General features: G+C 32.6%; 5 protein-coding genes across 5 annotated transcripts; 4 read left to right on the top strand and 1 right to left on the bottom strand.

Annotated features, from left to right (window-relative positions):
* Positions 327-1,067, top strand: LOC109344436 (zinc finger protein 3). The gene has a single exon (XM_019583240.1). The coding sequence runs from the start codon at positions 339-341 to the stop codon at positions 1,038-1,040; it is 702 nt and encodes a 233-aa protein (XP_019438785.1). The 5' UTR covers positions 327-338; the 3' UTR covers positions 1,041-1,067.
* LOC109344437 (deSI-like protein At4g17486) lies at positions 3,156-5,317 on the top strand. The gene is made up of 3 exons (XM_019583241.1): positions 3,156-3,512; positions 4,541-4,828; positions 5,004-5,317. The coding sequence occupies exons 1-3, from the start codon at positions 3,374-3,376 to the stop codon at positions 5,237-5,239; spliced, it is 663 nt and encodes a 220-aa protein (XP_019438786.1). The 5' UTR covers positions 3,156-3,373; the 3' UTR covers positions 5,240-5,317.
* Positions 7,763-11,668, top strand: LOC109344435 (aspartate aminotransferase P2, mitochondrial). Its single transcript, XM_019583239.1, has 11 exons — positions 7,763-7,825; positions 8,034-8,105; positions 8,639-8,833; positions 8,939-8,977; positions 9,066-9,155; positions 9,275-9,383; positions 9,473-9,582; positions 9,744-9,887; positions 10,092-10,258; positions 10,592-10,856; positions 11,248-11,668. Exons 1-11 carry the CDS (start codon positions 7,778-7,780, stop codon positions 11,377-11,379), a joined length of 1,371 nt encoding a protein of 456 aa, XP_019438784.1. The 5' UTR covers positions 7,763-7,777; the 3' UTR covers positions 11,380-11,668.
* LOC109344438 lies at positions 15,602-20,894 on the top strand. The gene is made up of 4 exons (XM_019583242.1): positions 15,602-15,910; positions 17,153-17,221; positions 17,387-17,694; positions 20,879-20,894. The coding sequence occupies exons 1-3, from the start codon at positions 15,653-15,655 to the stop codon at positions 17,606-17,608; spliced, it is 549 nt and encodes a 182-aa protein (XP_019438787.1). The 5' UTR covers positions 15,602-15,652; the 3' UTR covers positions 17,609-17,694; positions 20,879-20,894.
* LOC109344433 (aberrant root formation protein 4) lies at positions 20,098-26,355 on the bottom strand. The gene is made up of 14 exons (XM_019583237.1): positions 26,176-26,355; positions 25,761-25,934; positions 25,069-25,218; positions 24,075-24,147; positions 22,765-22,934; positions 22,604-22,663; positions 22,159-22,309; positions 22,010-22,066; positions 21,646-21,917; positions 21,475-21,546; positions 21,219-21,296; positions 20,919-21,122; positions 20,719-20,770; positions 20,098-20,539 (listed from the first exon to the last, which is right to left on the bottom strand). The coding sequence occupies exons 1-14, from the start codon at positions 26,263-26,265 to the stop codon at positions 20,319-20,321; spliced, it is 1,824 nt and encodes a 607-aa protein (XP_019438782.1). The 5' UTR covers positions 26,266-26,355; the 3' UTR covers positions 20,098-20,318.

The following is a 27,717-nucleotide window of genomic DNA, read 5'->3' as shown; positions in this document are numbered from 1 at the left end:
TACATTTTTATAGAAACTATAATCCTTTTGACAAGCTATACACTTTAGCTTGTATCACATATATAGACAGTAACAATTAATTTGTCTTCTTTTCATATATGCGGACTCAGATCACCTGTTTTGAATGATGTCTTATTTCTTGTCTCGAGTCAATCATATATTGTCACATCAATAAAAGAAAAACTTTAAAGACAAAAAATAACATTTTGATTGGCTCTAAATAGGGAATGAGACACCATTCGAAACAGGTGATATGACTCGTTAAAGAATCAACAAATTAAAGTTCCTTAACCTACTACCAACAAGAAAGGGGACAAGGAAAAAAGTACTCTCTGGCAATGGAAAAACTGAGTATGGAAGCATACCTTTGTGATAACATACTCTCTACTCCAACTTCAACTACACCATTGCCAAAATCACTTAAAGAAGAAGAAAATGAGTCAAAGGTACTAATCACTTTACTAGATCTGAATAATGTATGTGACAATGATTATTCTACTCTTGCTTTCACTCCACAAGGTCAAGAACTCAATCTCATCACTTGTTTGGATAATATTGATTCTTCATCACACAGAGTGTTTTCATGCAACTATTGCCATAGAAAGTTCTATAGTTCACAAGCACTAGGAGGACACCAAAATGCTCATAAAAGAGAGAGATCAATAGCAAAAAGAGGAACACAAATAATGATCCATAACAACCATCACTATGGAAGTACTATTGGGGTTCAAGCACATTCTATGATTCATAAGCCTTTTCATGTTTTCTCTAATGGATTTGGAAACCCTTTTGGAAGTTATCATCATGGTTGGTCAAGATTTTCAAAGCAGGTTATGCCAGATTTTCATAGAACAACAACAAGACCTGCGTTATTATCATCAACAACAAGAAGCAGTGTTGGTAGATTTGAAGTGATGAATACTATGATGAATTCTGCATCAAATAGTGGATATATGGTGAGTGGTGGAACTCATTTGAAGATTAGTGATAGTAATAATCATGAAGAAATGAACCATCTTGATTTATCTCTCAAGCTCTGACCATGTGCTTGGTTTGTTATACTATTTTTTTTTGTACTACTAAGGGTATCTCCTCACCTTGTGTAATGAACTAATTCATTTCAGGGTGTAATAAGTGTTGTTTCCAGGAATCGAACCTTTAACCTTTTGGTCATCCTGAGAATCTAGTCGGATCTTACTCCACTCAACTAGATCAACATCTTCTTGGTTTGTTATAGTTTTTGTATTGATGTTCAGTATTTCTAGACGTAGAGTTGAGGTTTTACCAAATTTCTTATGTTAAATAATATTTGTGTAAATTTGTTTATGAGAGGATTGAAACTTTTTTACTCATAATCATTCAATTTCAGTATGGTCATGTGCATGGTTGAAGTGAAAGTTTTAATTTTGTTTTAAGTACTTTTTTCTTTTCTATTTTATCTATAGAATAAGTGAATCTAATGAAATTAATGCTTTTTTTAGAGGAGGAATCCGCTTTACTCTTCATCTTAGCCATCAATTTCATGGAAATTCAATGGTTTGAATTAATGAGTAGATCTAAACTATTAGATATCTCTATAATTGATGGCTAGGATGAGCAGTAAGTTAAAAAACTTACTCTTAAAGTAAATGGATCCCCACTCTTTTCTTAAATTCCTATAACTAATGTCAGACTCAACTATGAATTAGAATCTGCTTAAGTTACTGGAGCTAAGTAGTTAATAAATGGAAAATGCTCATAAAATTATTGCCTTAAGATTTTGATTTAATACGTAATGTTTTATTTTTTGACTTTTCATTCTTCTTATACCCTAATAACAATAGAATTCGTGAGTCGGAGGCTACCCAATTGTATTCCGGTCCAAAATAAATCAAAATGGCCTTACTTAAATCATTCACAAAATGCAACATTATATACCTTGACCCATGTTTATACACAGAAATCTGTAAAAACAATACAGAAAACATTAGACTATTTTGTTTCCAAAGTGTGGTTTCTGAACCTGTAATTAGAAGCATATTAATGATCATAAATTCCCTCAAAATATAGTGTCGCATCTTCATAACACATTCTGAACGTGTATACTAATTGTTTATATAAAAAATTGATAAATCAGAATATTCTTTAAATTTCAGATTCAGTGTTATTCCATGTAGGAGAACATGATTCTGGCTACATGGTTGCAAAATGGATAACATTGAATACATATATATTATCACATGAAATTGTTTCTTTATGCAATAGATTATTATTATTATTATTTAGCTTATGTTGTAAGAAGACATTTGTGTCCTATTTGGAGGTTCATGTGTACTAAGTCACTTTCATCTATTGGCCTCAAATCAGGAAGTTACGTGTCCAGTATAGTCAAACTACACTATTATACATTTGATAGAAATCGATGGAGAGTAGAAACCAATAACTACTAGGCTGGAGAGTATTTTTATTATTAACATAGAATAGAAATCGTCTTTAGGGTACACGACTTCTAAAAAAGTGGAAGTTGTGGATAGAAAACACGACTTCCATGGAAAAGAGAGAATGTGTTAGAAAAATCAAATTCCTGGTCCACAAATTCTCTAAAAACTACACTAGTTCTCTAAATATTTTGACTACACTATCTATATAATTTTTCCCAAATCAAGGCTAAGATTCATGTGTGTTCATATTTTATAGTATAACTATAAGTGTGTATAACTCATTACATTAAAGACAAATATTTCATACTTTAAATAATAATTAGCAAACGTGGATGTTAGTCATCAAAATCTGCCATCATATTCCCACAATTGTATATAGTAAGATTTTATGTTCACATGGCTCATTCAATGACCTTGATGCAAGAAAATTTATCTCATCCTTTGATCCCTTTTATATAACTAAGTATTATTTATGGGACGAAAATATTGTAGTTGTGGTAATCTAAACAAGGATAATATATCACAATATAATTTGATATTTAATTACAATGATATGGATGTATCAACTTATAATGTAACAATAAGGTACCGAAGAGATTAGTACTGAAATATGATTATTAATAAATAAATTAACAAATAAATATTTAGATTATTTAAGAAAAAAATTAAAAAATTAAAAAATTAAAAGGCAAAGGTGAGGGAGCAATGCACTCTGGAAACATTCATTCTCCATCTTGTTCCGAAAGAAATGGAATATATAATGAGATGCAACAATCATCATCACTAAACTTTCAGAGAAAATTCAAGGGTTCTTTTCTGGGTTCCCAAAATGCCCTTGGATTTTCTCCAAATTTTTCATCTTTCCTTTATCCCTTTTCTCTAACTATTACATGCACACATCGTAATCATAACCGTAACCATAATCATAACTGTAACCAATCCTTATATAAATAATGTTGTGTCATCGGATACCAATTCATAAGAAGAAAAAACCCGGTTTATTTTTGGTTTATTTGAATGTATATGATCTTACTCCCATTAATGGTTATGCTTATTGGCTTGGCCTTGGTGTTTTCCATTCAGGTGTTCAAGGTAACCCAATTCAATTATCTTTATTATTTTTTATCTTTTTTGTTATGTCAATTATATAATTTTCATTTTAATTCAAATCAAGGGATGTGCTATGTTTATAACATGAATTATGTATCAAAATATTTAATTGCACATCATTCTAAGTTCAATGGTGTTTTTGAATATTTCCCCTTCTAAGATGAATTTAAGCTAAAGTAAAATAAGCATGTATAAAGCCCAATAGCTCTTGCTACATTGACATGTTAAATATAAAACTACTAGTCATGAAACATTTACTGTTAAAGCTTTAAATATTGCATAGAGTTGTTTATGTAAGAAAACCATCATCTATACTTATTATTGTTTTGGTTGAGAGTTGGTAGAAAAAGTAATTAAATTAACTAATAGTTTGTGTTAGGTTTAGTCAAGTATGAAGTCATCTTGTATATAAGAGATAAATGAAATAGTTTAAAAGTAGAAAAAACTCATAGAACCATTGCATTAATGTTTTGGTTCAAGATGTGGTATCTCATTTGCGGTAACAATGAAATTGCGCATCAGAGCCGATTTTTCGGCTGAGACATGATGACTTAAGGGGGAGCAGACATAAAAGTCAGTGGTCCTCACACATGAGGGGAGACTGTTGTGTTTATTCAAGTGTGAAGTCTGACATTTGATATTAGGGGAGAAGTGAAAGAGTTTATAAGTTGAAAAAATACATGAAACTATTGCCTTAAAGTTTTGGTTCAAGATTAGTTGGCTCATCATTTGTGTCTCTTCACTCTTCTTATATCCTGGTATTAATGAAACTCCCTAGTGATCGGAGGCTCCACGATCACAGTCGGGTCCAACAACTAGGGTTCTCAATGTTGATTTCGAGTGATTAGGGACTCAATTCTCTTTAAAAAATCACAGACTCGAATCTTATGAATGACCCGACTAACTATATTTTATTGCATGCCTTTATGTTTGTCATTATATATACATTGTTGAAATATATGTATGGATTGAGAGAATTTCAATAGTGTTATGAATTGAATTTTGTGTAGTTCATGATGTGGAATATGGATTTGGAGCACATGAAAGAAACACAACAGGGATTTTTGTAGTGGAACCTAGAAATTGTCCTGGATTCACATTCAGAAAATCAATATTAATTGGAAGTACAAATATGAACCCAAAGGATGTTAGAATATTGATGGAAAAGCTAGCTGAAGAGTATTCAGGGAACACATATCATCTTATACAAAAGAATTGCAATCACTTTTGTAGAGATTTTTGTCTCAAATTAACAGGAAAATCAATACCTCCATGGGTCAATCGACTTGCTAGACTTGGTAACAAATATCTCAAACTATATATATTTTATGAATTTGTGGATCAACTTAGTGTTTTTTTTTATTCATATCAATCACATTTTATATGTAATTATATGGTTATGACTACTTATATGAGTATTGAATATTACCCATTTATGATTTGTGATGTTATCTTTTGGTTGTGAATATGAAGGTTATTTGTGCAACTGTGTTCTTCCACAAAGCCTAAATGAGAAGAAGATTAGTAAAGTTTCATCTGATAGAATGAGAGAAGATGAAAAGAAGAAAATTAGAAGCCAATCTAGTAGCAGATATGAGGTTGATTCCTCTAATAAACCACTATCTAGTAGCCAAACAAGACATTGTGTTTCTCCACCTTCATCTATTATTATCAATGTTTCTTCAACCACAACCATTGTAGTAAAGTGAATTATTATTAACTTCTTAGAAAGAATCATATAATAATTACTATGTAATATAATCAGCCAAATATGATGAGCAAGCTAAGAAGTAATAATAACTTCTTTGTTTTGCTTTATCTTTTCATGTCATAATGTATCGAATGGAATGGTTGATTTCTCTTTCTTCTTTTTCAAACTCATTGTTTTCTTTAGTCAACACAAAGTGACCTTTATTTATAGATTTTTGTGCTACACTTTATCTATCTTCAACATAGATCTATTATCTCATATCATATCTCATATGTTGTCTCAGGTCAATAAAAATATATTATGTTCATTAAAATTTTTAAACATTCATCATATATTCTCTATCATGCCGAATCTTGACAAAATGGGCCCGAAATTGTCTCAGAGACTTTAAGTCTCCAAAAATCTTGAAAAATTAAGGAAAGCAAGAAAATCAGAATACAAGACTAAAACTCAATTGAGGTTTAGCCTAAAACATTGTTGATAAATTTATAGAATTAATCCGCTAACAGTTAATTAATGAATTAAATGCCAATAGAAAAACACGATGTCACACTATATTAAGTGCCTCTGCCCAAAATCTTTTAGAAAGTCCAACATTCACTCTCATACATATGACTCCCTCTGTAAGAGTTCTATTCATCCGCTCTACAACATCATTCTGCTGAAGAGTCTTCTTTACTGAAAAATGTCTCTTAATGCCACGTTCTTCACATAACTTCTGAAACTGTAAGTCTTTATACTCCATACCATTGTCGACCATATGTATTTGATTTTTCTACCAACCTGGTTTTCTACCTCTGCTGTCCAAACCTTGACCTTGTCAATGACTTCTGACTTATGCTTCAGAAAATTATACCCATACCTTGCAAGAAAAGTCATCAACGAAGGTAACAAAATACTTAGAGCCTCTTATAAATTGTTCCTCAGTGAGTCCCCTACATCAAGTTTATCCATACCATCTGGTTTATTCTCACACAATGTCATTGATAGACCTTCTTGAGCCAACACATCCTTAACCATTTTTTGCCACAATTCGAAATTATCAGTTCCATCAAACTTCCTTACCTCAAATTTGGCACTTGGTTAAGAGCCCTCTAATACCAATTATTAAGAACAAGCGAGCAACCAAATAGTAAAAAAGAATAAGGATAAGAGAATAACACAAGAAATTTGATAAAGGGGTTTGACCAATTGTGCATACGTCCCCAGGAGCGACAAAAGACTACCATTGTGTATTAAAGAATTATGATTTGTGTTTAGCTATTGTTCTTTTTTTATATTAGGTTTAATGACATAAATATAAAGTTATGTATCCCAACTCCTTTACATCAGCTCAAGTCAATAATTATATTGTTGTTATCAAAAGAATATGAGTCATTACACAATATTGAGCATGTTTTTTTTTTCTTTCCTTTTTTAGATTTTTTTCAAATTTTTATGGGATTAGGAATATATCTTTGCTTACTGAATTTGACTTTATTATATTATTACTACTTAATTAATTACCAATAATACTATTAAATTAAAGTATAAATATAGACATTAAATCTAACTATATAAAATATATTAAGTTAGACTTTTTCTAGAAAATAATGTTTGACTATAATTTTTTTAGTAAGAGGTTTGAAACTACTTATATCTTAAAAAACAAAATGAAAAATTAGTTTATAAGAAAAGAGTTGGGTACTATTTGAAGAAGAAAACCGAAATAATTAAGAAGGATTACTAAATATGAAGAGATAATATGTAATAAATGTATTAAAAAAATATAATTTAAATTAACTAAAATACTCTTAAAATGAAGTTGTGTAATTAAAATGAATTTTATTTTTTTGGTCCAAATATTTATAAAAAACCTAATACTAACATAAACTTCATGAAAACAATTTACTTCATGGCAAACCTATAATAAAAGTAATTAATTTAGAGTGTTTTTAAATAGAATAGGTTAACAAGAAGATGTTGGTTTAATAACATATTACATCTATAAAATGATTAAAAGGTCAAAATTTTCAATTATCGTAAGAGATATATACCGGAAGAATAGTTACGTACTTGAAAAATATTAATTTTGTAACAAAAAGTGAATAAATATCTTGATTATACAAAAAATGAGAAAAAACTATAAAAATAAAAAGCTCAAAGACTCCTCATATTAGCCATAAATTTTATGAGCATATAATAATTTATATGTATTCACTAATTCAAACCATTAGATTTTCAAAAAATTGACAACCAGAATAAGAAGTAAACTTAGTGAAAATGAATTATTGTTGAAAAAGAAGGATTTAAAAACTGTGGGTAGTAGATGGTAAATGAATTAATGTTATTAAAATTGTCTTCGTAATCATCGCCCACGTTTTCTTCTTCTTCTTCTTCTACCTCATCCTCACATTCTCTTATTTTTTTACTCATATATTCTTTTTCATCTCTCTCTCTCTCTTCGTAATTCGATTCGGTACGTAATCTAATATTATATATTCTCTCTATTTATTTAATCTAACATTCTTTCTTACTCTTTCTCTTTCAGTTTCTCATGGCTTCTTCTCTTCTCTCAATACCTTCACTCTCTTTACAATACAATGTATCTTTCTTTATTATTATCACTTTTTTATTACCATTTCATTATTATTATTATTTTGTCTGTTGGTGTAAGGCCCCACTGGATTATTATTATTATTATTGAGAGGGGCAGTCATGTACCCGAAGTCAATTAGTTGAGATATATCATTGGTAGTACAAAAAAAAAAAAACTCGATCTGGATTTGAACAATTTATCTGAATTTGAACAGGACAAGCTTAAGGTTGGAGGAAACAGTTTGAGGTTTAGCAAGGAACAATCAAACACCTTCTCAAATGCAAAGGTACGTATGTAGTACTATTACTAACTTATTTACCAACCAGACATTGATTTAGTTATGTAAGGCCTCATTATATCCGTAAGTATCGGATTGGCCGTAAAATTAAGTTTTATTCCTATCAGCGACACTTGTTACTAGCGACGGCCATACACCAGGATTAGTTACTGAGGTTATACGGAAAAAAAACTGTAGTTATTTATGTTCCTATTTTCTGTTCTATATCATAGATCCATATCATACTGATTCGACTGCCCTTATAGTTATTTATCTGAGCTTAGGACCGACTATGTATACCAATACCATCAACAACACATACAACACACATTCCTGCAGACAGTCTGAGCATTATGGCGTCGTTTGGTTTGATCTATATAGCCGACTTAGTGGGATAAAGGCTTGGTTGTATTGTTGTATTTTCTGTTCGGGTTTAATTGAATAATATTTTGCAGACAGTCTGAGTAGTGCATGTGAAGATTATTGGGAGTACCAACAACTCCAATCCTAATCGATGTCATTTTCTGTTTTCTAATTCACAGTCTTCTGGCCGTATCTCTATGGTGGCTGCGGTTAATGTTTCTCGATTTGAGGGCATTCCGATGGCTCCTCCAGATCCAATTCTTGGAGTTTCTGAAGCATTTAGAGCAGACACGAGTGATGCCAAGCTCAATCTTGGAGTTGGTGCCTACAGAACTGAAGAATTGCAGCCATACGTGCTTAAAGTTGTTAACAAGGTCTCTGTTCCTTATCTCATATGTGTGCAATAAGTTGAGGCTCTTACTTTTCGCTATTTTTGAGTTAAGTCGATATTGATTCAAATGAATTTCTTATATTTTCAGGCAGAGAATCTTATGCTGGAGAGAGGGGAAAACAAAGAGGTAATCTTCTTCGCGTCATATGCCTTTATGTGTTACATAGAATGATTGCCTTTTACATTATTGACGATGATTTAACTTGCATATGCAGTATCTAGCTATTGAGGGTTTAGCTGCATTTAATAAGGCAACTGCAGAGTTGCTACTTGGAGCCGACAATCCTGCAATCAAACAACAAAGAGTATGTAGTGGATTCAAAAACTATAGATTCCTGAAGGATATGATATTTTGTGCTTACGAGTGAATAAAAACAACACATATCGTCTTTTTCTTTGTACTTATATTATTCGATGCACCCAGGTTGCAACTGTCCAAGGTCTTTCTGGAACGGGTTCTCTGCGACTAGGAGCGGCTTTGATAGAACGTTATTTTCCTGGGGCAAAAGTTTTGATATCAGCTCCTACCTGGGGTATGCATTTTATTCCTTCTTCTGTCTAACTTGGTCATGATATTTGTTGATGATATTAATGCATTCTGGTTAACAATATTGTCTTGCAGGAAATCACAAGAATATTTTCAATGATGCTAGGGTTCCATGGTCCGAGTACCGATATTATGATCCCAAGACAGTTGGTTTGGATTTTGAGGGCATGATAGAAGATATAAAGGTTAGATGGTGTTTAATGCATAATTGATTTAGGCGTAGCAATTTGATCATCTTGTTAATGAAAACCAACAATAGACTCAAATATTCATTTAATTTTAACATTTGTTCAATTCTATATAAAATTGCCCCTTGCCTTAATGGTACATTTCTTCATTTTTATAGGCAGCTCCTGAAGGAACTTTTGTGCTACTTCATGGATGTGCTCATAACCCTACTGGTATTGACCCAACACCTGAACAGTGGGAAAAAATAGCTGATGTAATTCAAGAAAAAAACCACATTCCATTTTTTGATGTTGCTTACCAGGTACCAATCTTTTGCTAAACAATCTATCATTTAGTAAATTTATGGATAGCATATATCAAACACCGTTAACATATTTGAAATCATGACAATTAATCTTTGAAAAGAGAATGATTTTGGATACATTTCAAAACAGGTAAATGTTCTACAGTCACATTGAATCTATTTCAGAATACTAATATTACTTAAAAAACTCATTGGTTTTAGGGGTTCGCTAGTGGAAGCCTTGATGAAGATGCAGCATCTGTGAGATTGTTTGTGGCACGTGGCTTGGAGGTTCTTGTTGCTCAGTCCTACAGTAAAAATCTCGGTCTGTATGCTGAAAGGATTGGAGCAATCAATGTCATTTCCTCATCTCCGGAATCTGCTGCAAGGTGTGTTAAATTTAGCATGCCATGCTTTCTCATATCTAAATTTGAATGGACATGTCTAAGAAAATATTGAATCTGTGTACTTTCTTCTTATGATGCAACTTATTCCTTTTTCTAGAAAAGTATAGGGATCATTTTATCAATTAAGTACTGGTAGTATGAAATAGTTGGAATCCGACATTATTGTTAGGATAGATTGTCCTATAACATAATGCCAAAATGCTCAAATCTGATTTTCAGAAAGAGAATAATATCTCAGATTTAACTTGGTTAGGACAATATATGCCTCGGTAGAAATTCTGTCTTGATCAACAATTTGATAACTATGTGTTTCAGGGTGAAGAGCCAATTGAAAAGGATTGCACGACCAATGTACTCGAACCCACCTGTCCACGGGGCAAGGATTGTTGCCGATATTGTTGGAAACCCAGCTCTCTTCGATGAATGGAAAGTGGAGATGGAAATGATGGCTGGAAGGATAAAGAATGTTAGACAGCAGCTCTATGACAGTATTTCTTCTAAAGACAAGAGTGGAAAGGATTGGTCATTCATACTTAAGCAGATAGGCATGTTCTCATACACAGGCCTCAACAAGAACCAGGTAATTGTCTCTCCTTGTGACTTCTTGCATTAATGAGTGTGTTCGGTAACATCACCAAATAATTTGTAAGGTATTTAATAATAAATAAGCGACGTGTTGGTGTTCAGTAAAGAGGGGATTATTTCAATAAGCATAAGCTACTTGAGATAGCTTATGGCTTATAATCTAGAGGCTTATGTCGTTTTATGCCACCAAGTTAGCTTATCAGCTAATCTGACCCAAAGAGTTTTGATTCAATCAACTAGCTTATTATCTTTCAGCTAGTTGTGCCAAACAGAAACAGTTTCTTGTGTTCTATTTCTTTACGTAATATGAATCTATAATTCGCTGTCTTTCGTTTTGCGATATTTTTGGCGTTGTTCGTTAACGGTAACTTGTTCTATCTGATCAGAGTGACAACATGACAAATAAGTGGCATGTATACATGACAAAGGATGGAAGAATTTCACTGGCAGGATTGTCATTGGCGAAATGTGAATACCTTGCAGATGCTATTATTGATTCCTTTCATTATGTCAGCTGAAACTCAATGCATTATGCTTCAGAACAAAGCTTCTTAGACTTTTGGTAAGTATTATACCCAGCCACAGTGGTTGGCACACAAGAGAATAATTATGTATGCATTAATAGTCATACATAAATGTACCTTAGGAAATTTTGTAACCTTGGGGTTGAAACAAGTTTAATCATAGTATTGTTGTTCCATATTAAAGTCTGCTTTTAAGATTTGAAGCAAGATGAACATAATGAGTTTTTTCTCAATTTATAAGGATAATATTGAATAAACCATGATAGCAGTAGTTTTATGATCTGCTTCTGCTTCAGTTGCTAGATAGTTTATTCTCTTCTACATCCACTAATTCTAACCAAAGTGTGGTACCACACACTTTCTGGTCCGAGAGTCTCTAACTACCTGAGAGTTTTATTGTTATCGGGGTATGGGAAGAGTGTAGAGTCACAAATGAGACATCACATCTTGAACCAAAATCTAAGACATTAGTTCCATGAACTTTTTCTACTTATAAACTTTTTTATTTTTCCCCGCATATCCAACGTGAATTATACTTAAATATTTTGATAGAAACATTGAATGATAAGTATATTGTGAATGTTGATGAAGCAACTAGCAACATAAAAATGGCATGGATGAGAGAGAATCTCATACAAGTTATAATGTTGAAATGAAGAAGAAGAAATAAAAATGCATGTATGATAATGTTGACGTGGTGAAAAAGGTATGGGTAGAATAGTAGATTGACATTATTAGTACAAAGCCTTTTTGTTTTCTAGCACAGATGGAGGATGTGATATGGATATTAGCTTTCAGGCTTTCCAAGGAAGTTTTGGTAATAGAGGTGACAACTATTCACAATTTAAGAAAATTAAATTTATCTATTAGGGATAATGGATTTTTTTTGGTACATTGGAAAGGAAAAAAAAAATTGAGCATAGAGGAAAGATCCAACTGCAAGATGGAAAGAGCTTTTGTAGGAGGTGAGTCTCATAATCTAAAGTCTTCTTGAAGTTTCAAGCTCATTTTAGCCATGTAATCTGTCACCATATTGTCTTCTCTATAGATATGATGAATTTGGACGCCCCAATTTCTTTTAAGAAGATCGTAGATGTTGTGAAGCATACGAACAATAGGGTTCAAGTTAGTCTACACCTTGTCGTTAATGACATGAATTGCTTCCAGGCAGTCAGACTTTAAAGTAATCTGATGATGATCCAAACTCTAAGCTAGTTCGAGTCTATGACTAATGGCCATAAGCTCAACTTGAATAGAGGATCTTGTCCCAAAGTTCCTTGTGAACCCAGCTAGCCAAAGACCATATAACACCACCTCCACCCATTATTTGATCATGCGACAACTACCATTCACATTAAGTTTCACACTTCTAGCTTCTGAATGACACCAATAAACACTCATAAGAGAGGCTTCAGTCAATAAAGTATCAGTAGCAGTCCAATCTCTGAAATTGTGGTGGACATTATGAGAGACATATGAGAGATCTCAAGTCATGTTTCCAAAAATAGTATGATTCCTCCAACACCAAACCCACCAGATGCCTACTAGGAAGAGACGCTCGTTGGAGCTTCTAGTATGAGTAGTCATCCAAGATAAGAAGGATTTGTTAGACCAGAAAGGTTGATCAGTGAATCCCAAGCGACACCATAGAAGGGAAGAGTTCTTGAATCTCTGAAAGTGTGAAGAAGATCTTCAGTTGTAGTGTTGCACCTCCCACAAATGGGTGTGATAGACATTTTCCTCCTGAAACGAAGAGAGTTATTAGGCAAAAAATTATGAACAGAAAGCCATAAAAGAAACTTAACTTTTTCAGGGACAAAAATTCTCTAAAGCTAACTCCAATGAGTATGAGTAGGTGTAAGATCTTCATTAATTTTTAGCCACCAATAACCTGAATTAGCAGTATAATACCTCGGTGCATTAGTTTCTCAAGTCCAACCTCCAGAATTATGAAGAGACAAAGACACCAGAATGGTAAGAATGAGGTCTTTGACATGGTTAAGAATTAAGGTGTACATCATATTAAAATCCCACGAAAGGTCTTTCTAGACCTCTTCGCACATTTAAGTGTTAGAAATATTAACAAAATCCACCATGTGACAAAGTTTACCCATACCCGTCTAGTTATCATACTAGAGAGAATAATCAATGTGAAGATTGTTGGAGTTATTTGAAGTATATTGTCGTATGAAGTCCTATATTACCTAATATTGAAATGGAGTTGAGAAATCAATATTATATATTAGAATTAAGTTCGTTACTGTAATATGCACCGAATATAAACATCAATATGAAACACTTCATGAACTTTGATCTTATAGGCGCGATAAAGCTGACAATCTTTATCTTCTAATAATATATTAATAGTTACACAAATGGTAAGAGCACTCACTAAGGAATCAAACTATATAATTTTTGTGTTGAAAAATAATTAATAAATATATTTAAGAATTAAAAAACTACAATGTTCAATGTGATGTTTCTATTTTTATTACATATTTAATATCTTTAAGGAACTTCTGAATCAAACTAAAATAAAGTGCCATGTGTAAATGGTGTGGGGTTCATGTTTCATTTTTATAAAGAAAACTATTCTTCTTAATCTATTATGCAAAAGTTAATTTGTAGTTGTTATGCTACTTGCAAAACCCTAGGGTATATTTATAATATATAGTATTCTCTTAGATGCATGAGATTAGATCTTAACAACAACTTGGATTAAATGTAATTTTTCTGGAGCAATTCACATGTCTCTCACAATTGTTATATCTATCTCATCCTTAATTAGGCCATAATTATAAATTTTGTCACAAACAAATTTGGTTTATTCAATTTCACGAATAAACAAAGTAGTTGATCAATTAGCAAAGAACTCTCATTCAAAGTGCATGATAACATTATTTAATGCAAATGTTTCATTTTCTCATATTCTTCTATTGTTTATTTGTTTTAAGGTTTTCACTTTTTTTGTTTACCATAAAAAATGTAAGGGCATATCATTAGCCAACCACAATATAATTGCGATTAAAAACATAATTAAAGATGCTAAGAAATATCACAAAAAGAATTATTAAAAAAAATGAAAGTATAATTTATGCAATGAAAAATGGTATAATAAAACATTTTAAGTAATCAATAATTTAAAGAAAAATTTATATTCTTCCTAAATATCTCCTTATATCATAAAAAAGTAATATATATCACAAAATTATATTTTATTTATTAATGTTTAATTTACAAATAGTTTACTTGCAGTAAGGATATATTATGGACCAATAAGATGTTAGTCTAGTAGTATAGAACCTCATTGAATCCTTAGGATCACCAAAAGATTAAGCTAATAGAAGGAAGAAATTTGTCGAGAAATTTGATCTTTCTCTCATTTCGTTTAGAAGAGAGAAAGAGTTGAGAAAATAAAATTATGTGAGACCCACATAAAATCTTTTCTCACCAAATGTGAAGAGAAAGTAGAGAATAAAGAAGTTGGTGATGTAAAATGACAAGTATATCCTTAATAACTATTCTTTATTAAACTTTTCAATTATTTTTTGTCAAGTTTTTGTCCTTTTAATTGTAATATATTTCTCACATCTTACTTTTCATTCAAATACGGAAGAAAATATTCCATTTCATTCTCTTCTCTTTCTTTTTTATTTGATTCATACTAAACAATATAAAAATCTACTCAATTTCTCATCATTTTCCTTACTCTTTGTTATCTCTCTTACATCTTTCTCTTCTCTCACTTTCTTCCCACAACCAAATGTAGCATAAGAGTTCAATTTCCGTGAATAATTCTTATTAGAAGGAATAATCATATTTTTTGGGTTTCCCACAGGTATCTTTGCATTGGAGGCAATTGTGTCCGAGCCGGGAACATCCACAAGTATGTAGGACTAACTCTCCCAACGTGCATTTTTTCCATCCACAAGACTCGAACCCGAGTTCTTACTTAAGGATAATCAAATATGTACAACTTGAACCAACACCCATTGGTAGAAGGAATAATCATATATCTAAAAAGGATTAATTCTTTACCATAAATCCAAGAAATAGCCTCAATAATACAAAAAAAGAAAAAAAAAAGAATATATCTAGATTAATAAAGTAAATAAAAAAAAAAGTGGGATGTGTGAGTAAGTAAGTGTTTTTTTATTAATAAATTAATAATATTATTATTACTATATAAACCCCAGTCATGACTTTTTTCACACTCTCTCTCTCTCGATTTCTCTGTTTCGTTGTTGGAGTGAGTGACGTCATCACAATGGTTGTTATCGACCAATGGTTCAAATCCGCCATTGTTGACAACTCCCTCGTTGCTCATCTTCTCCTTTGTCTCAAGCACTCCTCCATACCCCAATCTCCGCCGTTGCTTTCTCACTGGGGAGCCAACAAGCCTCGCTCCTCCGTCTCTCGTTCCAAACACCACCCTTCTCCCACCGCATTCAGTCCTACAACGCCGCTTTCTTGGACCGCCAGCGCCGACGGTTACGAACATTCTACCCACCACATCAGATCCAAGGTTCTTCCTCTCTCCATCTCTCTCTCCGTCTCTCCGCCGTGGATGGCTGTGGCTAGCGGCGGTTGACGGTGGCGTTGTGTTTTTTAAATGAAGTTTTGTATGTGTTTTTACTGTTCTGCCCTTTCGATCTCATACAAGTTATGAAAGCATAGTTTTTATTATTATTTCGGTTTCGATCTCATGTTCAGAAAACCAACTATTTAATTTTTTTTCCTTTTTTGTTACTGTTTTATAACATCTTTTATTTAAAATTTTAAATGATTATGGAGTGTTGTAAATTTATTTTTATTATTAATTAAACTAATGATCCAATTTGGTGAATGAAGCGGTTTTCGTTTTTCCAATATGGTTTCAAACTCTAAATAAAGATTTTATTTTTTATGAACTTTTTATATTTATTAAACCCTATTTTGTTTTTGTTTAAATTTATGGTATTTTTGGGTTGACGGAATTGCCCTTGATACTTGTATTAATTTTCGAAGGTGAAGTGGAAGAAATCTGTTTTTTTGTGGCCTCTTTTTCGGGGTACCTTCCGATTTTATCGGTTGAATTGACCAAAACACCCTTATTACTTGCTAGGTCCAATTAAGATTCTTCTCTTTTTCCCATCCTCACGGGTTAGCTTCTTGAATGGTTCGATTACTGAGAGTAACGAGCAACTCGATTATTGAGAGTAACGAGCAACTCGATCACTGAGAGTAACGAGCAACTCGATCACTGAGAGTAACGAGCAACTCGATCACTGAGAGTAACGAGCTACTCTTGTTAGAAGGGGAGAGTCACAGAAGCCGAAGATTAGTTCTTTAGCCATAAAACGACCTAACAAATTATCTATTCCCTAATATAAATTCTGAGTTTCTAACCTACAGTTTTTACTTTCTTTCTTTTTTACAATTTTAACGAATATATGAAATTGGTTATTTTTCTTACCTTTGTTGCAAATAAAGTGGTGAAATTTCCAACAACAAAAAAAAAAGGTTAAGTGGGTCCCACATATATTTATATTTATATAATAACATGCCACCGCGTGAAACTATTGACGTGGATTCAATCATTCTAGTATTCACGGATTCAAATCCCGAAAACAACTTCTTTCGGTCCTGCCTTTAATGTTTTAGTTTTTGTATATACTTGAATCAATGGTCATTGGTATTGATATGCTTTTCCTTTTCATATACAAAAATCTCTTTCCCTCTTCGTTTTTTTCTCTCTATGGTAATAAAATCTGGTTTTGATTTGCAGGACATTGAAAATAAAAAAGCTAGTTTTGTGGCCCAGAGAGCTGGTAATGAGACTATCAAGAGGAGGAAGGTACAACAAAAATTCTGACTCAAAATGGTGTTTTCCATGTTTACATTGTGTTCCGAGTATTGCGGCCGCAATTGCGATTGCAGAGTGCAAGTTAAAACACCGAGTGTATTTATTGTTGCAATACTTTTTAGATATCGTACTTACCTCATTGTATTTCATTCACAGCTTGATTTGGGTTCCATGTCTTGTGACAAGCCGAATTCATCAGCTGATGAAGATCTGTCTGCACTTCCAAGAATAGTACCTTCCACCCCGGAGGCTGAAGTTGGTACTCATCCACGAGCAACAACGAGGATTGTGATACCCGATCTGAATATGATGCCGCCGTCTGAGGAGGAGGAGGACGAGGAGGAATCGTACCCCAACTTTCCATATGGAATGAGTTGAGAAACAGCCTATAGTGTTTTGGTCATGCTTGAACTGTGGAACACTGTACAGAACAAGAGAGTGAATCATTCTCTGGTGGTTCCAGCCATCAATGGAGGAGATTTTATTTTATTAATGCAAATTCTAGACATTAGGTTATATATATAGAGAGAGATATGATTCTATACCAAATTGCCATGTTACTCAGATTTCTTATATGGTACAATTTGGAAACTGTTGAATCATACAAAATCATCATTCTTTGTAGGTTAAAGCTACTTGATTTCATTAATATAGGTACCTAGATTAATCTATAGATTTATTATTCATCCTTTCCATAGCTTCTGTGTCTTTATTTTAATTTATTCTCGGGACTTACTAGGTGAGATCTTCGTGCACTAGATTAGCTTTTATGATTTTTTAAATTCGTAAATATTGACCTAAGCAGAAAGGGGTTGGATAAGTAGAAATATATGTGTGAAAATATTTTTATTAAAAGATGTTGCACTTATATAAATGGTTATACAAAATGAAAGAAAATTAATAATATTACTAGAATTCCATGAAACCTAAACTGTGTTTTGTAAATATATAATATAATAAATAAATTCATAATTGGAACATCATGCATATTGAAGTTAAGCTAAGTACGTGGATCTGGACAAATAAATCAATCCTATATATATCAGAACCAACGAAGAAATGAACTCTTCACAATTTTATATATAAATAAATATAGAAGGAAAATAAAGTGTATAATGAGCATAATAAGTAATTTCATTAATAAGTTCAGTTTCATATCCCACAATCTCTTATGTATGAGGTGTATTTAGTGAGGATGTTTTAGTTACCATAAATATATAACATAAATAATAATTGAGATTAAAGGTTTTTAATACTTACCTGATTATTATTTAATTTAAAAATGTCACATGAGACTTTGGAAAAGTTACTTTATTTTGTTTTTGATTTGGGGTTTGACACGCAGGGATGGAGGCAGCATGTATTTGTCCTCACAGAAAATCTCAATATGCATTTATATCATTCGTATGTCCTAGACTTTCCATAAATCATTTACCTCATTCATTGTATGGTACATATTATTATTATTATAATAGATTTTTGTATATAATTTACATTTTGCAGTAAAAGAATAGGTGATATATATCTTCATTAGCCTCAGCGTTTAGCAGCACATACAACTGCTTTTCTATTTCTATGTTCATTTTCATTAATCTACCCCAAGTGAAAATCATTTTTTGTTGCCAATTAACCAAAATACATAAGCAAAAGCTCACTCCAATTTTAGTTTCCAGTAATGATTTTCCAATTGTAGATTAATCTTACTGTTTTAGCCTTCCCCCATGGGGATGGTCTACAGGATTCATAACTACTTCTCTTACTACAGGACACTTACCTACCCAACATTTAGATCCGACTTTACCCAAACTTTTTCGGTTTACCCCAACATTCCTTCTTAATATATTGAAAATGAAGAGAATTAACTTCTTGTATTTGTTAGGTTAACTCCAAAATAGCAATGTGACCTTGTAAGTAAGAGACTTCTACTTGTTGTATATATGATGAATGGGAAAAGTTACATTGTTGCTTAAATTTAACAATTGTTTTTTCCAATAAAATACTTGAATTTATAATAATTTCTTTCATAATTTTCTAACTTTTAGGTTATGTGTAATAAAATAGTAGCATAGAAGCACTTATATAGTCTAATATAGTTTCATATTGCTTTGTCCAATAAGTAGCTTATTATAGCACTTTTCTATTAATAAGTTACATGAAGCTTTATTGATTACTACCCTAATGAATCTTTTCCCACTAGATGTGAGGTGGGAATAAAAAGTTACAGACTTCAATATGAAGTTTACTTTATGAATACAAATATGAACTTATTTTTTTCTTAACAAAATTACCTAATTAAACCTAAAAAAAAGATAATTGTCCATATTTGTTAAGTAGGTAAAGACCAATGACTAATTCTCATGCCATAACAGTGTACCACATCATCTAATTTTATCAAATTCTTCCAATTCAATAAGCTAAATGTCAACCACAAGTTTTGAACTCCAAACTTTAAAGGTTCCAACTTCCAACTAGCTTTTTATCATTCATCTAACTTCATTTTTGCCAAACCCATCTATTGGTCCTTGTTTTGTATTAGTTTAATGGTTGTGTTGTTCTAAACACTTCCACCAGTTTGCATAAAAAGCTCTAATCATGTTACTGCCCTCCACCACGTCGCAGATCCACCCTCCACCATGTCGCAGCCACCAAATCTCAAATTGGAGTTGTTCCATGAGCATAAGCTGATAGAAACTCATTTAGAGGTCAAAATATGGAGTGTCCTGCTCATAGCCAACGCGAAGGAAGTCGTAGTTGTGATTGCACCAGAGCAAAGGTGGTCGCGGCCCATGGAGGTTGGGGGTCGGGTGAGGAACAAGGATGAGACAAAAAGGAGATGAGAGCAATGCTATCAATTTTTTCATGGGTAATGACAACTTTACTATGGTCCATACTGCACCAAAACATAAATGGTGCATTGCAAACTTAACTCAAAAAGAATATGAGTTCAACGATGCACAACTTTAACAAAATGTTATAAATTGGAGTGTATTGCATCTACAAGGAGTATTACTATTAAGACAATATGTTCATATAGCTAAGATGATTAATATCTCAAATATGACTATATTATAAAAAACAGAGATACACCTTATGAGGATTGTTGTAGCTTCTCTTCTACAAGCTCGATGCACCGGTACAACACCAACTCAAGTGGATTTAGGGTACATAAAGTGTCGACTGCAAGCTCATCATAATCATTCTTGTTCTCTGCTATTATGCCTGTCACTAAGGTACGCAAAGGAAGCAGCCATTCATTGTAGACCTTCAGTAAACTGCTCCTAGACACAACTCCGGTGCGGTTTGTCTTTCCTGTTACAAATGTGTAGGACCAAAAGCTTCAATATGGAATCACTCCATTCTTAATTTGGATCAAGTTTGCCAATTTTCTCATTTTTCATAGTGATAGGTCCTACTACTGAAGTATATGGTAAAAGGAGACTTGGAGAAGAGGAACGACAGACATCGGTAATGAGGAAGAATGGAAATACCTGTAGATTCTGTCATCAATACAAATCTGTATAGGTTGAGGGCTGACAAAACCTGTAGGTTATAATACATAATGCTATGACTTAAAACAGTGCTAAACCCAATAAAGAAATGAGAATAATGCAGGACGCTTCATCAAAAGGATGCATTTCAAGCTACAAGCATTAAAAAATTTAGAAAACTTATGAAAAGGGAATAATACTGCATCACTCTGCTCAGGAAGAGAAGGAGGTCCCCCCTGCGGAGGTCTTAGAACTAACTCTACCAACTCAAGGACACTGGGAGTCCAAAATGATACATCCGGATGTGCTTCATTATCCATATGCGGGACGTTTTTCACTATTGATGTGCGACTGCAGACTTCTGTGTGCATTTCCCTCCTGACAAGATCGATGAAAATGGCGATCTCCACAAAGATGCAAGACCACCATTTAATGATTTAACTTTAGGAAGTTATTTAAATTAAAAAAGAAGTTAAACAAACTCCAATTAAGAGAATTACCATGGAGGAAGAGTCGGTATTTGTAATCAATGCTTTCAAAATGTCAAATCTTTGAGAAATTGGAATATCGGCAAGTACCTAGTTCAAGTAACACGAGCATGGTACAATTAAAAATCATAAGAAAATATATGTCAGACGTTAAGAGTTTAACAAACATCATAGATTTTGATGTCAGGAATTGCACATTTCACATTGCATACAAACTAAAAGAAAAAATTTCAACTTAAAATGGCATTGTCTAGTATCAGAAACTCACTCCTTTCAGCACAGCAAATGATTTTTTTCTGAGTTCTGGGTCTGGTGTATACATGATAATCATTTTAACAGCCTGAAAGGTAAAAGCATATCCAAAAGAGAAGAACATGTCAGCACTTTCCTCTTTCATGCAATGATAAACAAACTGGAGTCAGGAATTGCGATAAACAACCTGCAAAGCTGCGAAAAGAGTTGGCATATAAGATGACCACTCCACATGTTTATCATCATTATTTCCAGAGATACCTCCAACCGTAATGCAAAGCAAGAATTCAATAGTATGTTTCTTCAACTCCCAGGGAAAGTTTACAAAGGAAAGTACATGCCTTAAGGTTCCTATTGCTTGCCACCTTTCGGTTAGATTATTACAAAGCTCATCTTTGATAGCAACCAAATCCTCTTTAGCAGTACGAGCAACCTCCTCTGAAACATGCCCCCAAATCACTATAAAAAATGGAGTTTCACAGGTTAGCGAAAGGGAAATGCATAAAAAGAAAAGCCAATGATTCAATTACAGTAATTGTCCTAACACAAACCAGAGAGAGCAGCACCGTGTTTGACATGAGATAAACAGCCCATATAATCACCATCTTCTGTAAGAAAGACACAGAGTGACCATAAAAAGTGCTTAACTTAAACATTGAAAAAAATTAACAGCAGACACAAAGTAACATAAGAGTAGTACCTCCAAAAACGGAGCCAGCCACAGTCTCGACATCGTAAGTTGTTAGCAGGCTGAGATACGATAAACCACAATTTGAAGAAATTTGTGACAGTTGTAATACCAACGAATGACAACTGGAAGCTTGATAGCTTAAGCTAACTGAAACAAGAGCCTAAACAGCACAATAACATACTAAGAGTGTGTTTGTTTGATATTGTTTCTCCATAACCTATTTTTTGAAAATAATCACTTATAAAAAAATTACACATGCTTGGATAAGTTTAATAATCAGAATCTTAAAATAATCAAATTTTTCATTATAATCAGAATCCGCTTTGAATAGCTTCTGATTGATATGCATAGATTTTAAGGTAAAAAAATGATTATATTGATTTAAACCAAACAAAGTTGGGAAGCAAATCAAATAAGAATAACTACAAATTTTAGTGCAGTACAGAGCCACTACCAAGCATTGCAGGACATATAAACCAAGAAGAGATTGAAGCTTCTCCTTTGCAACACCTTCCTGTTGTAAAAGTGAAAATGTGTTAGCAAAAGATTGAAAATAAATCAGTATTTTAAGTTTTCCAAGCAAAGAAAAGGATAATTGTTTTGAGATTAACAGACCAACTTATTGCAAACTTCATATATAGAATTTGCAATTTCAACAGCTCTTTCAAATACACCCTCAAGCTCTTCATCTTCCGACTCCAATGACACAGCCGTTAATACATTAAGAATGATAGGAATAGCTTCTTTTGCTTGTTCAAACTGACGCCTCTTAATCAAGACAAAGACTGCAAAGGCAAAACAAGAATGAACAAAAACTTCCAGCAATTTGACTTCAAATCATTGACAGAGTGAGATATATAGCCAGTCAGCCAAAAACTAAAATGTTGGTTTTGCATTTCATCAACAAAGATACTTCAGCGCGAACATAATAGTTTAAGTAGTTAGAGAAATTCTACATTAGTGCAGATAAAAAAAAGTGACCCAATAAAATCTGTAATGCAATAATTGGTAGCGAGCAAGACTTTGGTGATATAATATCAAGCACAAGCTGACAACCACATTTTTTTCATGATTTGATATTAAAGTCCAATCTTAAAATATGAATTATATGAATCATTGATTCCTCACTGTATTGGAAGGGTAAATTTATATTTCATCAACATCCTCTTATCTCTCATATATCCAAATAACTATTTCAGCATTGTCCAAAAGCAATATAATTCTTTCACACACATCATGAATTCATGACAATTTACCCAAACAAATAGTTTGTCTCACATTTGTGTGGTATCGCTCCTGTTAAAATCATGATTCAAATCACTATATTCAAACTAAAAAATTGTTCAAATAAGGATAGTACAGATGCTGAAGCAAAAGCATTTACTGTCTTGCAAGAAATTGCATCTCTGATTACATCCTTTATTTAGGCATGTAACAAAACTCAAATTGGCAGCATCTACCCCTTTTAAAATATCTTTAGATTGATCCTATCATTTGCTTAGAGTGTAAGAGCCAGTTATGAAACAAATTATAATTGCCTTCAATAATACTCAACAAACCAAGTGAAAATAAATATGATTTGGGATTCAATTTTCTCAACATAACATAATATAATAATAAAATTGATGTAAATCAGTCTGTGTACAACAAAATGAGCCTGAGTTGTGAAGGCCGGAAAGGGTAAGGACTAAGGAGTGGATTCTTTTTAATAAGCCTTGAGCGACTATGATTCAAGATAACCAAAAGGAAGTTCATTAAATGAATCCAATCATGAGTCTTACATGCTAAAAGAAACAAGAAAAATAAGCTAATCCTCTAAAACCTATACTAGAAGTAATTAGCTGGTTCCATTTTTCTATTACGGAACAGAGGTTAAGTTTTACTTATTCTATCCACTAATTAAAAAGCTCACCACAACGAATTACCCTTTGAGAGTCCTGCGAGAGGAAGAACAATGTAACTGGCAGCCTTGGTCATCTCACTTGAGTAACCTAATGTCTGTTTCAATTAAAGAAACAAAAGCATAGGAGGATCAAGATACCAACCAAAAATAAATAAATTAAATGTCACACTGTCGTTGACTTCTAGTTCTTTGCATGTCAACAATGACATGATTATGCAACAAATTGACATTCTTTTTGGATGCATGGCCATGGGATAGAAAGTGAATATTTCAAAGTTAACAAGGACAAAAAAAGTTAAGAGCCAAAAGGAAGTGAGAAAACAGGCGAATAGGACTTGTTAGGGATGTCAAAGTCATAAAACTAGAAGGAAAGGGGTCTCAAGCCAAAGGTCAATAACACAGAAGGAGAGGAAAGTGTAAATTTAGAGGTTTTTATGTGATCTTCTATTCTAGTGCCTAACAAGAAGTACCACAGAGTTCTCATGTAAATACACAATAAAAGCATGATTTCACTACCAACAAGGAGTTGGTATAGTGGATGGGCAAAGCTAGATCCCCAGGTATCATACAAGGCCAAAGGCCGAGGTTCAATCCCTAAGAGCAACACTTGCTGGGAGGGGCAACAACTATACCCCAAAGGAGATTAGTCCATCATCCAAGGTGCGGTGATACCCTGGCCTGGACCAATACAAAAAAACATGATTTCACTCGATTAAACTACTTCAACTCCACCTAAGTGGTAAGCAGATATTTAAAGATATAAACAATAAGCATCACCCATCAAATAGAGAGGTAAATGTCGCTCTATTTTATCAGTTAATATAAATTTATGCCATCAAATTTGTTCATGAAGTGGCATTACAATAAATGATCCCTAAAAGGACAAACCAGATGTCACTTAACTGTCACTGAAGACGAATTTGATGTTTTCAATAAATGCAGGACTAGTGTGATGCTGCATATATCTTTGATGGACTAAAATTGACATTTAATGTGAAATAAAAGCAGACACTCACATTACAAAGAATTGAAAGCATATCCCTTGGACCACATTTCGTTATAAACTGATCAATGATGCTATCTGCCTTGTCAAAAAATCTACTTGAAATGCTCGCAAACTTTGAAACAGCCTTTGGAAGTTCAAAGGAAAGGGCATCAACAACTTCCTGTCACATCACCAAGCAGTAAAGTTAGTAGTTACTCTTGCAATTTTTACTATTTTCTTAAAAGAACTTATATTAAACTGTAACTTGAAAGGACACTCGATCCAAATAATAATATATTTATTTACGACTTAAGTACAGTAGGTGTTTGGTAACACCACTAAGTAACTTGTAAGATATTCCCTAGCTTATGTGACCAAAAAATAAGCTACTCATTGTTGTTTGGTAAAAAGGGCTTATTCCATATAAGTTGGTATGTGATAAGCTACTTGAGGTAGAGCTTATGTTATTTAAAGCATAGCAGTTAGCTTATCAGCAAATCTTCACGAATTAGTTCCAATTCGATGAGCTTTCAGTTGTCAACACCCAACTTAGCTTTAAACTAGCTGTATAAGTTTCGAGGTAGCTTACCAACTAGTTGTGCCAAACAGAGCCAAAATCATCAATTTCTAGACACATTTTCATAAAATTATCTATTGATATGTCTCCATATTTATTGAACACTTAAAAATCCTAGATGTGAAAAATGACTCAAATTAACCCACCTGGTTAGTGGAAGAACAAATATATCGATGGATCTCGGCGAGAGCTTCAAATGCATCGTTCTCCACGTGTTGATTGTCCGGCTCTGACAGAGAAGCATCCAGTAAAGAATCAAGGAACTTGAGAAGCTCTGAGATGGCATTTCCAGACTCATTGAGATCTCCAACTTGAGCAAACTACAAAGTATAAAATCATATCAGCAAAAGCATTAATTACTATAGAATGGGAAAAACTATTTCCGGGATTTGAAGTCATAGCCTCCGATTCACGAGTCAAACAACCTTACCGTTAGTATAACTAAAATTGTGAAAAAATGTAAGGAGTAGTAAAAAATGAATTTAAATTCATTTTTCCTGATTCACATCCTAATTGATTCATAATGCAAAAACTGTGATTAGAATTTGATAGTTATGATACCTTGGAGCATGAGTGAAGAATGTTACGAAGATTGTTGTGAGCTTCAGAAGCTTCAAACGACACATCAACTTCCCTCGATTTTACTGACATCTCAACCGTTGCGGCGGAGGCGACGGAGGCGATGCAATGATTTGGCGGCGGGGTGAGGAGGTTGATGACTTATGAATGGGGACTGCTTCTGTTTTTTATTAAACACTTAATTCCATTTTTTCTATTCATTTTTGTCTTCTATATTTCTTTCCATTTATTTCCCTTTTTTTTTTCTTCAAAGAAATGAAAGTTAGTTTGTAATATTTTTTTTTGGTATCCCCACATTTTTTTTAGCTAAGGAACTAATCTCTTTCAGAATTTGTGGTTGTTCCTCCTAATAAGTGTCGTTACCCGAAATCGATCCCTGGACTTTGGGGATCCAATGAGACAATGGCGGATCTTGATTTAAATTTTAGGCATTTTAGGGGGACAATAATATTTAAGTACAATTTATAATTAAAATTAATTGAGTGACAAAAATATAAAAAAAAACATGCATGATTGAATTACATATAAATTTGGCATGTGTTTCTTTTTCAATATAAATCATTATGTTGTTTGCAAGAAGTTCATCTTCTATCTTAGTACTTACTTTTGTTTGGTTATTTTAGTTGTTGAAAATGATATTATATGTAAAAGTTGAACTAGAATATCTTAGATAACACAAATAAATTGATAAAGCAATATATGATGACTAATTACATATAGTTGAACTTTTTTCAAACCTAAATGATTAGTGATACCAATAACAAAATTTTGAAATTAGCATCTTAGACTAATCTTCTCCTACTCATTGAAATTCATAAGATATAATTTTTGCACAAAAATACATATATTATTAATATAAATTGACTTATAAGCATCCTTATGGTATATATTATCAATATATACATAATCTCTTTCATCAAGTGTAAAATTATTACGAACTCAAATGAAGTCATATTGTTGTAAGCAACATAAACATAAGAAAACTTCTATTATGCGTAATTTTTAAAAGGACCACACAAATTATAGTGTATTTATTTATCAAGCTAAAAAATAAAGAAACAAATATGTGAGCTTCAACTAGTATCTTCGTAAAGACATCATCTTGGATGTAAATAAAGGAAGTATATACGTTTTTCAAAAAAGGTGACCTATGTGTCACATTTTTATAATTTAAATGTTTAATAATTAATTATATTTCTAACCAAACACAATAAGTGACACACTTTCTGGAACAACAAATATATTCTAGTAGATAAAAAGGTAATAAAAAATGTATTTTAAAATTTTTAAGGGGGTAACTGTCCCATAAAAGCTTCGCTTCTGCAATGAGATCTTACACCACTAGACCAACGTATTATTAGTAATTGACAGTACAATAAAGGTAAAAAATCAAAATGACTCTATAACATACTCATATAGATAACTTATAAGATACTTAATATTTTTTTAAAGGGAATTCAAGTTTGTGACTATTTCTATGCATACCTCACAAAAAAATATAGCATCGGTATTTATGGTATTACA

Source organism: Lupinus angustifolius, chromosome LG03 (genome assembly GCF_001865875.1).
Source record: "Lupinus angustifolius cultivar Tanjil chromosome LG03, LupAngTanjil_v1.0, whole genome shotgun sequence".
Lineage (NCBI taxonomy): Eukaryota > Viridiplantae > Streptophyta > Magnoliopsida > Fabales > Fabaceae > Lupinus > Lupinus angustifolius.
This window is presented reverse-complemented; position numbering and strand designations above follow the sequence as displayed.

What these genes read in the sequence shown, in the direction of transcription:
- LOC109344433 (XM_019583237.1), bottom strand. Translation starts at nt 26,265, where the DNA reads ATGTCAGTAAAATCGAGGGAAGTTGATGTGTCGTTTGAAGCTTCTGAA. An exon ending in TTTGTTCTTCCACTAACCAG is followed by an intron (nt 25,219 to 25,760) that starts GTGGGTTAATTT and finishes GTGATGTGACAG; the next exon opens with GAAGTTGTTGATGCCCTTTC. An exon ending in CATTTGCTGTGCTGAAAGGA is followed by an intron (nt 21,297 to 21,474) that starts GTGAGTTTCTGA and finishes TACTTGAACTAG; the next exon opens with GTACTTGCCGATATTCCAAT.
- LOC109344438 (XM_019583242.1), top strand. Translation starts at nt 15,653, where the DNA reads ATGGTTGTTATCGACCAATGGTTCAAATCCGCCATTGTTGACAACTCC. An exon ending in CCCACCACATCAGATCCAAG is followed by an intron (nt 15,911 to 17,152) that starts GTTCTTCCTCTC and finishes TTTGATTTGCAG; the next exon opens with GACATTGAAAATAAAAAAGC. An exon ending in AGACTATCAAGAGGAGGAAG is followed by an intron (nt 17,222 to 17,386) that starts GTACAACAAAAA and finishes TTTCATTCACAG; the next exon opens with CTTGATTTGGGTTCCATGTC.
- LOC109344437 (XM_019583241.1), top strand. Translation starts at nt 3,374, where the DNA reads ATGTTGTGTCATCGGATACCAATTCATAAGAAGAAAAAACCCGGTTTA. An exon ending in TTTCCATTCAGGTGTTCAAG is followed by an intron (nt 3,513 to 4,540) that starts GTAACCCAATTC and finishes AATTTTGTGTAG; the next exon opens with TTCATGATGTGGAATATGGA. An exon ending in CAATCGACTTGCTAGACTTG is followed by an intron (nt 4,829 to 5,003) that starts GTAACAAATATC and finishes GTGAATATGAAG; the next exon opens with GTTATTTGTGCAACTGTGTT.
- LOC109344435 (XM_019583239.1), top strand. Translation starts at nt 7,778, where the DNA reads ATGGCTTCTTCTCTTCTCTCAATACCTTCACTCTCTTTACAATACAAT. An exon ending in CTGCAATCAAACAACAAAGA is followed by an intron (nt 9,156 to 9,274) that starts GTATGTAGTGGA and finishes CGATGCACCCAG; the next exon opens with GTTGCAACTGTCCAAGGTCT. An exon ending in TTTTTGATGTTGCTTACCAG is followed by an intron (nt 9,888 to 10,091) that starts GTACCAATCTTT and finishes CATTGGTTTTAG; the next exon opens with GGGTTCGCTAGTGGAAGCCT.
- LOC109344436 (XM_019583240.1), top strand. Translation starts at nt 339, where the DNA reads ATGGAAAAACTGAGTATGGAAGCATACCTTTGTGATAACATACTCTCT.